The following is an 11,280-nucleotide window of genomic DNA, read 5'->3' on the forward strand; positions in this document are numbered from 1 at the left end:
ACTTAATTGATGTTTTGTTTTTGTTTTGTTTTTTTTGCTGTTGTTGTTTTTGCTTTAGAATCTTTCTTCACGTACAAACCTGGTATGTTGTAATCGTTAAGCTTGGCTACCTTACCTGCTACATTATGTCATTACAGGATACATCCGACACATGAGCCCATTCATCAGCTTCACCTATTTTTAGAACCTCCTCATGAACGTTATTGTTGTAAAAGAGCGCCCCCAGGTGTTGAGGTACAATAATTCAAAATTGGTTGAAAACTCATTTGGGTTGTACGATACAAAATTGGATTGAGCATTGGTGTCTTTATCACAATATACGACTGCTTTATTAGACCAAGTTCTTTTCATCAACAAAACAGTGACTGCTGCGGCAGACGCTCAAAACATTGAGTGGCAATAAAGAAGACCATTTATACGATCACAAGCTGCTACACTACAACTGTACACCTGAACGACATATTTTAAGTCACCATCCTTTTTGAAATTGACAGCTTCTTCTTGGTGCTGATTCATGCGACGGCTACCGGTTTGATACACTTTTGTAAATATTCATTCAAATTACCTTTGAGTATATATTCATTCATTCATTCATTCATTTTCCGAACCGCTTTATCCTCACGAGGGTCGCGGGGGGCGCTGGAGCCTATCCCAGCTATCTTCGGGCAGTAGGCAGAGGACACCCTGAACCGGTTGCCAGCCAATCACAGGGCACACACAGACGAACAACCATCCGCGCTCACACTCGCTTTTACCGTTGTTGTTACCGTCGATCATTTCTGGTAAATAATTAATAAATGTAAACGTTAAGGGTGGACACTGTTTATAATGATGATGGGACCCTGCTGACTTTGAAGATCGAAAAAGGTATTTGGGCAATCGGCACGCTGTGCTAAATCCTGATACTAGAGGAGGGATACACCTAAAACATGCAGAATAGGTGCCCTCGAGGACCGGAGTTTGCGACTTTTGTGCTGGACAAAGTAACACCACTTTTCCCAGATTGTAGTACAGTAATGCCTTTTGATTAACAGTTGACAATTGAAGTATGGTTTCTGGGCATTCAGATGCCAGGACCACAAGAATTTGAAGCCTCACCTTATAAACTTGCCATTTTTTCCAGTCACTTTAATTTGCCAGGGTTGTCAACACTTTTCTCTGCGGTGTGACAAATTTAAAAGATATATTTAGTTTTACTTTACAGGGACTTTGTTTCTGTAATTACATTTTTCCATTAAAAATGTAATTTCGTGTATATTTGTACTTCGTTTAAGATACTAATCCTTTATATACAGTACTGTATATATTTCACTTGAATCAGCGATATGGGCAGCTGGACCGAGAAATAGGAATAACATACCGTATACATTTTCATTGGCTGAGGTGTTTTTAAAACCACGCCTCCATCAACCAATCAGAGCCCAAAACAATGAGGTTACGTGTTGGAGTTGCTGGGTAGACAACTTGAAAACGACGTAGTTGAAGTCATCACAAGACGGAGCTTGAGGACCGCACACGACCATTGATTAATTTGTGAGTTATTCAAAAATTGTACAAGTCATAAGGTGTTGGTAAATGTAGTATATTCTAATGCATTTTTGCATTAAAAAAACCGATACATTATATGCACACATTGACGCCTTATTTGCGTCTCTTGTCTTTTTAAACGACGTGGCTGCTAAGCCGACGGTAAACTTCACATCTACGTATCTAGCATTATCATCGATTTCTACTTTCCCCCTGTCAGTGAGCGGTCATGCTATATGCTACCGCTAGCCATTGTTTATCAACAGTGGGACTTTGAATGAAGGGGAACCGTGGGGGTGGGCCTCTGTTGCGTTGGTTCGTGTCTGGGCATGATTTTTTCGTCCGACAACTGCATTCTGCTCTGGACATTACAGGTTTCGACTAAATCTTCTTTTGCGGTTGCAACATCAATTTCCTGTTGTCGGATATGGCAGCTGACTGTGGGGCCTGGCTGAACTCGAACCCCGTCGGTGAGTGTGAGCCATTCCAAGCCATTTTATCAGCTGTGTTCGAATGGGGAGAAAGAGCTCTGCTCTGTACGTGGAAGTGGTCTTATTTTGGCACTCCTTCGCAATTCATCAATCGTGCAGGCACGTAGAATGGGGATAATGCAGGGTTTGGTGTTGATTTTATTATTTTTTTGCTTTTTTGTAAGTGGCGGTTTAATGGACATGCAGGCATGTCACTCAACTGTACTTCTATGTTATTGAATATATGTTGATCGCCTATTTAAAATATATGCAAACGTCACTCATATAGTGTATGATGTCGTGTGATGTAATTACATAATTACGTAGTAAAACATGACTTGATTAATTATTGATGTCATGTTTTGCGTCTATTGGTAAATAAGTCAAGCCTCACAGTTAGTTTTGGGATCCTAACTTCCTGTGCAGTAGACTTTGTATGTTCACCCACTGTTTGCTGAAATGTTCTCTAGATGCCCTTTTATACTCTCACCTTTCAATAACATTCATTTTTGGTGTTTGTTTTTTGTTTTTTGTTTTTGGCTTCAGCTTGTCCCATCAGGAGTCACCACACTGAGCTAAGGGCATGATTTGTTTGTCACGATTTTTACAGATGTTGGCATTCCTGAAACAACCCTTCTATTTTATTTAAATCCCATCATTTGGTGTTGGGATAGCAGTGCCCAGTAATCAAATTCTCACGACAGGGAGTACCAGTGCAAACATGTTGGGTTAACCACAGACTCTAAAATGTACATTGATGTGAATGTGTGTGTGAATGTTCATTGACCTTATGTGCCATGGAATCAACTGGCAACCAGTCCAGGGTGTAACCTCACTCTTGCCCAAAGTCAGCTGAAATAGGCTGCATTTTACCCACAATCCCAATGAGGACAGGCAATATAGAAAATATATGGATCAGTGATATAATGTTATTCTATTGAACTGAATCAACTGTACTGTACCTCCATTGGTTCACACAAATTGGGGCACTCCTTTTTTGCCTTGATTATTTCACATCATGATTAATCAAATATTTTTAATCCAACAGAAGTCGACAATGGGAGTGACTCGTTTGTGTCTGAAGACGAACTCAACGGCGGTGCACTGACCGCCAACAAGAACATCAGCAACGAGATCAATGGCAACTGGCTGTTGTCGTCGAGCAGCAGCATCCAGGAGGCACGTCTCAAGGCCAAGGCTAAGCGAAGGCTCAGGAAGAACTCATCCAGGGATTCTGGCAGAGGGGACTCTCTTAGTGATAATGGCGATTTGGTCAAGGGGACAAGCGTGGCCCCCACCAGCCCCAAGAGTAAGCTGCTGGACAGGAGGTCCAGACTGGGGAAAGGCAGAGGTCTGCCAAAGAAAGGTAAGACAATGTATTAAATAAAAAGTAATGACAGTAACTGTTGAGATATGCCAGAACACATTTGTGATTAATGGATGATATTGACTCCTGTTTCGGTTGACATAAACTGGTTAGTTTGCAAACATTGTGAGGGGACAGACAAACAGGTTGCCTTGAAGGTCTAAAGTGGCATACTGTAGAGGTACAGTTATCGTCTCGTGTTTTAACAAGGTCTTTTTTATCCCCTTTATCCCATTTAAAATGGAACCTCTAAAATGACAAAATCTGATCCAGTTACTGGTTGATTTTGTGCTTTATCTCATGGGAAATGATGGAAACAGAATTAATCTATGCCAGCATCAGTCGGTCAAAATTAAACCTTTATTAACTGCACAGGCAGTATATGGAGTACCGGTAACTGTCTTACCTGTTCGGCAACATGCATAAAAATGAAAAGTGGTTAACTTGGAAAACATTTTCATAAAGACACAAGTCAATAAAACACGGTGTCATGTGTATTCATGTTGCTGATGCCCATCAAGCATCTCACTTTTTAATGATGAGCAAACATAAGTTAACTGCAAACCACATAAACAGCAATAACGCTAACAACCGGCTTAACTTTGGTATTTGACACAAGACGAAACATATGGGACACCGCTGCAGTCTAGCTACAGTACTACACTCCCACGATGAAACCTAGAGCGTATTTCGAGTTTGCATATCCTCATGCTTGCATGCAATGTTCTCTAAGATGTGTGCATGTGCAATTGTGCACAGCTCTTACACTCTTAGCACACCACAAATGTATTCAGCGCATCATAAAAAACTAACCGGCACTGTATTGGCATTTTGCATTTTCATATTCGCCTCATACAAAAAAAAATTACATCGTTACATGTGGTTGATGAGCCAGGAAGCAAAATGTGTCAAAAAAAGTCAAAGTGTCGGAGCATCGCAGACTAAATTGCGCACCGCGCTGTGTAATCATTGTCGCACGGACTGCTCTTTGTCAAAGACGCACACTAGCTTCATTTTTCCTCGTCTCGTCACCTATATGCTTCTTCTTTACGGTGTTGATGTACCTTACTAATTACGGTTGGGCGATCGTATAAAATGGAGATATGAACATTCAAGAGATTAATATCAAAATTATGATATCAGTCATGTGACCATGCCACGCTTGTGCTGCATGTAAATCTCAGTTAAATCAACCACATTCCTCCTCACAAGTCTGGCGTTGATTGGCAATTCAAACCAGCAGATAGCAATCATCTTCCGGAGGGCGAGAGGGAGGAGGGACACATGCAGCTGCTGCTGCCTAGACCGCGCACACACAAGAAATCCACTTCCATGTTCGCTGTCAATTATATATGGACGGATGGTACACATATTGTGTTTTAGAACATTACGTGACCTTATTTATAATTTCAAAATGGAGCTTGTTGTGCGAGCAGCCTACGCCTCGCTGATCCATTCTGTGGGAGTTTACACATCACATCTCCATGTAATGCATCAATGCATACTGCATGCACAACCGTCGTCATGAATGTGGGTGAGTGGTTAACTCCCCTCCCCCACAACCCACACAACACATCTAGCCACATTCTGAACCACTTATCCTTACTACGGTTATGCACAGACAGAACAACGTGCACGTTGATGTAGTTAACACACCAAACACTTCTGTTGCATCATAAAATTATTTATCATTAAAGCACAGTTGCGGTCCAGTGTGAAGGTAATTATTTTTCATTTATTGTTGACATTAATCTTGATGGCCGTCAGAACTTCTAAAAAAACAGGAGGGCTTGGTCTCTGTTAATTATAGAACTACCGTTGAGTTGTGGCTTTTTGTATACCATTGTGACATGTGCCAACCATTTCACCTGTAACACTTGTTGCTCCGGTCCTCCGGCTATTTAAAAAAAAAAATCATGGGTGAAATTGCTCAAACAGGATGAAAACGAGAAAAAAAATGTTCTGATGTGATTGACAACACATTGAAAATGGATAGATGAATTGGGTCAACTGCTCATTAAAACAATATGAAATCAATGGGAATCACAAACACGAGCAAAGAATCACCAAAGTTAGTGAAACAAAATCCAAGTCACACACAATTACTTTACATTCTTACTCTCGTCTTTTCATAACCTTCCTGAGGATGTTCCTCCTGGAATTTTGAATACTGTATCATTAATGTCCCTGGTAGTTGGAATGAAATGCAATTTCTTTTTCCACAGAATTTAGCAGAACTTGTTGCACTGTATAGTTTGTGTTCGAATAATAGATGGAGTCACACTTGCAATTTTGAGGTCGGGCCTTTAAAGTTTAGAAGCCATAACCTGTCTAAAAATGTGCGTACACACACACACACACACACACACACACACAGACTGAGCCAAATGTGTCCACATAACCAGGTGGTCTAAATGTAGTGAGATGTCAAGTAAAGCTTGGCACACAAGCTGCTTTGCTACACTTCTTTTCAAAGTGCCTGCTTGCAATCTGTTGCTGCATGTCAGTTCTTCACAACAGAACTCAATCCTGGCCAACGAATGGGTGCAAATCCAACTCCTTCGCAGTAAGGGGGTGATCTTGCTTCTGGGATTTATCTGGAACTGGTCTTGCTTTTGACCCTTGTCCCAACTAGCTTTTCATTTTAAGCATAAGAAAATCTTCCTTGAGCTGAGAGACAGTGAAGATTTAAATCAGCATTCTCTCTCTCTTATTGTTACCGTTTGTTCTATAACATCATCCCCCTACAACAGTTTTTATGTTTGTAGGAAAGTATTGGTTTGGTAACCCTTTTTTTTTTAAATATACATGAGTCTACAAACCACTAAACGTGAGCATATAAATCAGGTCATTGTAGTAATTTACATCTTTGGCTTTGATTGAAAACGTTTGCTTTTGAATTTTGTCCACAGGTGGGGCTGGAGGCAAAGGTGTGTGGGGCAGATCCGGTGAGGTGTATGAACCAGAACATGTTGATGAGAAAGACCCAAACTATGACGAAGCTCAGGTACTGACGGCAAAGTTAATCAACACACTGGCAGTCAATAACAACTGCCCGTTATCTTTATGAGAAGTGTATTTTTGAGAGAACTCTTCTTTCGTACTTCATTAAATGATGCACCTAAGGTGTCTACTATTTCTGTTGCGACATTGTGCTTTAACACTAATGTTCATTTTAACCTTTCTCCAAATAAGGCCATTAATAGCAGTCTCATTTGTAATACCCACCTGGGTGCAGGCAGCAGAGTAAACCAAAACAGAACAAAAGCAAATGACATAAATCAGTCCGTCTAGATATTTGTTGTGAACGTCTGGAATGTTTTGCCAGGAAAATTGCGTGTATGAGACTGTGGTACCTCCGCTGGATGAGAGGGACTTTGAGAAGACGGTCACGCCCATCGTGCAGGAGTACTTCGAACACGGAGACACAAATGAAGTTGCGGTAAGCATGAGGGGTGCAATCTATGAAGAAGCGAAAAGACTTGAGCGTATAAAAAGTGTTAACATCTCCCTCTTCGTGTAGGAACTGCTTGCAGATCTGAACCTGGGGCCCATGAGAAGCGAAGTGCCCTCGCTGGCTGTGTCGTTGGCGCTGGAGGCCAAGGCCAGTCATCGGGAGCTGACCTCCAGGCTGCTGGCTGATCTCTGTGGGCCCGTTTTAATTCGCAGTGACATGGAGAAGTCCTTTGACAAACTCCTACGAGAGCTGCCGGATCTGGTGCTGGACACACCTGGAGCCCCGCAGGTGAGTGGTTCTGTCATTAAACCCATCTATCAATTACAAAAATGAAAAGCTCCTGTGTAGACATGCACGCCATGTACAGTGCAACTGATAGGACTATGAAAAAAAGTGTGACTTGCAGTTCCAAAAATACTGAACTTGTCATGCTCATATTTTAGTGTGAGAGACTTTCTATGGTTAGCATCACACATTTGTTCTTAGCAATCTCTGCAATAATTTGTAACATCACAAAAAAAACAAAGCAAAGTTAATCCTTCAGGTGTTTTGTTTGTCTGATTTGTTTGTTTGAGGCATCCGAATTTGAATACTTGTTTGGCATTCAAGTTTTTTGGTCCCGCACATTATGTAATATTGAAATCCTTGCAGTTCAAGCAATTCTAGATTTTTTGAGGGTATAAACTTGTTTTGTTATACAGTATATTTCAAACATTTTATTCAAACTTCAAGAATGTTGTTGAGCTCTGTGTGTGTGTCCTTTTTCTGTATACATTAGATCTTTGGTGATTGTCTGGCTGTGCAGTAAAAATGCAAGCTCAGCAGAGCGCTCTGAAAGGCCTACGAGTGGCCCTCTCCCCATAACCCCGCCCTCTCTGTCTCAGTTGGTCTTGCCCGTTCAGTCTCACAGATCTGTGTTTTTATAGGGCCAGTATAAACATCCCTCTGTATCCCTCACTCCTCTAGCTTTCTCAGATTCTCATACATTTACACGCACACACTGCCTTTTGTACTTCTTGCGGCAGCCAGTCAAGCCAGCACCAAATTGAGAGTTGAACTGACTCGTCTGTACAGGAACAATAGTCGGAGTGCTGAGTGCCCGCTTTGTGTATGCCAGGGCAACAAAGCAAGCTTTTTCCATTTCCGAAAAATCACGCCTGCATAAAAGTAAACAGGCATACACACACATGCCAACACTCTATGTTGCGTGTGATGGTGGGGTTTTTGTCACCAGTTCTAACTGAATCACATTTCAGTTCCGTCTTATGACATTGTCCGCTTTCGATATAACTTGTCCTCCCTCGTTAGTGTTGCGGATAAGCCGGAACCCATCTCAGCAGACTTTGAGCGAGAGGCAGGGCACAGTCTGGACCAGTCATCAGCATGACAATTTAGTTCCGAATAGTTTTCATCGTCTGAAAAATTTTATTGAAAACAACTATCATCACACAGCAGCCCAACATAAACACAATTGATAAAAATTAAATAGCACCCCCACGCAGCCTTTAAACAGGAAAGAAATGCTTAAAAAAGACGACAATCTCAGGTGCTCTTGTTGACATTTCATTCCAAAACTCCCCCTAAAGTGTCATCATTTCTTTCATTCTCATTCATTAAGAGAATATTGTCAGTGGTGGAAATTAATACCTCTGAAAATCACGTGATATTAAAGGCAGATGTTTATTCTTGTTCCCTAGCTAATGGGGCAGTTCATCGCACGAGCTGTTCGTGACCAAATATTGTCAAAGAGCTACATTGAGGGATACAAAGGCAGAGTTGGCTGTGAATACACAAGGTATGTGATTACATTTAGATGAAATGTTTATTTGGAGGTGGGTAAAGTTGCCAAAAAAAATTGACTCAATGATTTATACTTTTTTTTTAAAATCAGACTATCAACATCAAATTTCATGTAGTGCTAAAAAAAGAATGAAATCTGTATAAAACAACATAAATGAAGGCAAATTCAGCCCCAAGAAATTGTATTAAATTATTCTAAATATTTTTTATAGACGGTAGTCTCACGATCTGGGTTCTCAATGAACACCCGCTAACCCACCAAACCCGGGTTAAAATTCAATTTGGCGAGTGTTGATAAAAACTTATCAGCCATTTTGGCCAGTGATGTGTGAGGCAATCGTAAGTCAAATATACCTCAGGTTGGGCATTGAATCTCAAGAGATCAAGATCCTGGAATCGTTCACATTTAAAATGTTGGTGCTTCGTTTGCCTATCGGAAGAACAACTTGCTGAAACTAACGAAGTGCGCGCACACCTGCCTCACACATGTGCGCCCGGCGCCAATCAGAAGTGTGGCTTAACTAAATTCTGAGTCGCCTCAGTGCAATACTTAGAATAAATACTATGCTATAATGCTACATAATGACGTTGAACATACTCTCTGGCAGGCCAAATGGCGGTATTTCACACAAGAGTGCAACCAGTGCAAGAAACTGACAGGGTGTGACTTCACTCCTTTTTCATAGTCTGTAAGGTCAACAAATAGATTGAATATGAGGCCAGCGGTGTTGTGCCTCTTGAGACCATGAGTCGCAAGCAATTTGTTTGCTCCCTTTGCTCCTGCCATGCTTAGCGTTCATTTGTCACATACAAAACGTTGCTTGTGAAAACTGCGTGGGGCCGCCTCAATGTTGTGTGCAGTAAAATGACTGCCTGTCTTGCTTGATTGGTGAAATTGAGTCACTTTGCGAGTGGTTACTTTGGACTGGTGAAAGAGTCGCATGAAAGCATTTGTATTATTTTGTCTTTTTTTTTTGTTAACTTTTCTTTTGATAGCGGCGCGGACACCCGCAGCGGCTCCTCTTGTTTTATGTTGAGAGGGAAGAAATTTCATCTGTGCTGTATGTTACATGTTACACATACAATACATTTGACAATAAATTTTATCCAATCCAAAAAGCACCTAAGGTGACAAACCACAACAGATAGATCATGCAAGCAATAATACTAGTAGTGAATGGAATGTAGTTCCCTGGAACTAAGGAAAAGTGTTCCCTCTGCTGAATTTTAAGACATTTTTATGTTTGTAGTTTTCATTGCTGTTGAACAGCACTGCATCATACCAAAATGTATTGTGTTTTGCTGATACTTCACAGACATGGCAATCAAAATTGGGCATTAATATTATTGTAATGTCAAATGGGTTTTGCCAGAGTTCCTGTATTAGATTGTGGAAGTGTACTTAATGTTTTGACTTGAATACACATGAATCACTGATCTTGCAGGGCGGCCCTAGACCGGGCGGCTGTGCTTTTGAAGATGAGTAAGGGTGGGGTTCGTATAGATAACCAATGGGGCGCAGGCGGCGGCCAGAGACCTGTCACGCAGCTTGTCAAAGAGGTAACAGTCCTTCATATCTTTACATCATTACCTCTTTCCACTTCCTGTCGACTTTTAATGACTGGGAGTCCACTGTTGCCTGGTAAAACAAAAACACATTTTTTCCCTCTCTCCTCTTTTCAATATTGTCAGATGAACCTGCTGCTAAAGGAATACATCCTATCCGGCGACAGCAAGGAGGCTGAGCGGTGCCTGAAAGATTTAGAGGTTCCTCATTTTCACCATGAGTTTGTCTATGAGGTAAGTCAGTCTGCAGGCGCAGTCAGTCACCAACTGACCTGGCTCAGTATTGCAACTTATTTCTTTAAGGCTATAGTTATGGTATTGGAGTCCAAGGGAGAGAAGACATTCAAAATGGTTCTGCAGCTTTTTAAGTCACTCTCTGTGTCCTCCATTATCACTGTGGACCAAATGAGAAGGGTAAGATGCCACCTGCTGGTTTTACTTATGTACTGCATATTTTTTCACTTTGGGTACCGAGGTGTTTTTTTTTCTTCCTCAGGGCTATGAAAGAGTTTATATGGATATAGCTGAAATTAACATAGATGTTCCTCGTGCGTACTTCATCCTTGAGCAATTTGTTGAAAAGAGCTTTAATATGGCAATCATTGATGTAAAGTTACGAGATCTTTGTCCCTGTAGGTAAGTGCACTCTCTCGTTGCAAAATTATTAAAACATATACGAGTATGAGACTTGTAAACAATATTGGTATCTTTCTCCTCTCAGGGGTCGCAAGAGATTTGTCAGCGAAGGAGATGGGGGTGTCATCAAAACTGAATGCTAAGAAGTGCTTTTTTTCAGCTCCAGTACTTTTTTACTTATAGTTTTCCAAACTAGGGGCAAAAAAATGCACTTTTGAAACTGAAGCTCATTGGATGATTTCCTCCCATGTTTCAATATAAACAATAACATAAGTTAACCCTGAAAGTGCCACACCTCGGTGTCAGTCATTCCATGTTATGATGTACAGTATTCAACTGAGTTCACTGCCACACCTTTTGTGTGTTCTACGAGGCAAACGTTTGTACACACGACTGCTTTGTGTTAAGAGCTTTATAGAATGGCGTATGGAAAATAAAGGGGAGAATGTTGTATGCAA

General features: G+C 41.1%; 1 protein-coding gene across 4 annotated transcripts; it reads left to right on the top strand.

Annotated features, from left to right (window-relative positions):
- Nucleotides 1–1,385: 1,385 nt before the first annotated feature.
- pdcd4b (programmed cell death 4b) lies at nt 1,386–11,280 on the top strand. Of its 4 annotated transcripts, none has more exons than XM_052083536.1 (12): nt 1,386–1,533; nt 1,902–2,117; nt 3,046–3,363; nt 6,276–6,370; nt 6,692–6,805; nt 6,887–7,108; nt 8,518–8,615; nt 10,066–10,180; nt 10,313–10,420; nt 10,490–10,600; nt 10,683–10,818; nt 10,908–11,280. In XM_052083536.1, the coding sequence occupies exons 2-12, from the start codon at nt 1,955–1,957 to the stop codon at nt 11,003–11,005; spliced, it is 1,578 nt and encodes a 525-aa protein (XP_051939496.1). In that variant the 5' UTR covers nt 1,386–1,533; nt 1,902–1,954; the 3' UTR covers nt 11,006–11,280. The 4 variants fall into 4 exon arrangements, with proteins under 4 accessions (XP_051939496.1, XP_051939499.1, XP_051939498.1 ...); XM_052083539.1 differs by having other exon boundaries at nt 1,454–1,533; nt 1,902–1,997; nt 10,683–10,822; XM_052083538.1 differs by having other exon boundaries at nt 1,454–1,533; nt 1,902–1,997.

Source organism: Hippocampus zosterae, chromosome 13 (genome assembly GCF_025434085.1).
Source record: "Hippocampus zosterae strain Florida chromosome 13, ASM2543408v3, whole genome shotgun sequence".
NCBI lineage: Eukaryota > Metazoa > Chordata > Actinopteri > Syngnathiformes > Syngnathidae > Hippocampus > Hippocampus zosterae.

Coding starts and splice junctions, on each gene's coding strand:
- pdcd4b (XM_052083536.1), top strand. CDS start 1,955: ATGGCAGCTGACTGTGGGGCCTGGCTGAACTCGAACCCCGTCGGTGAG. Junction 2,118..3,045: donor GCAATTCATCAATCGTGCAG/GCACGTAGAATG, acceptor TTAATCCAACAG/AAGTCGACAATGGGAGTGAC. Junction 10,181..10,312: donor TCACGCAGCTTGTCAAAGAG/GTAACAGTCCTT, acceptor CAATATTGTCAG/ATGAACCTGCTGCTAAAGGA.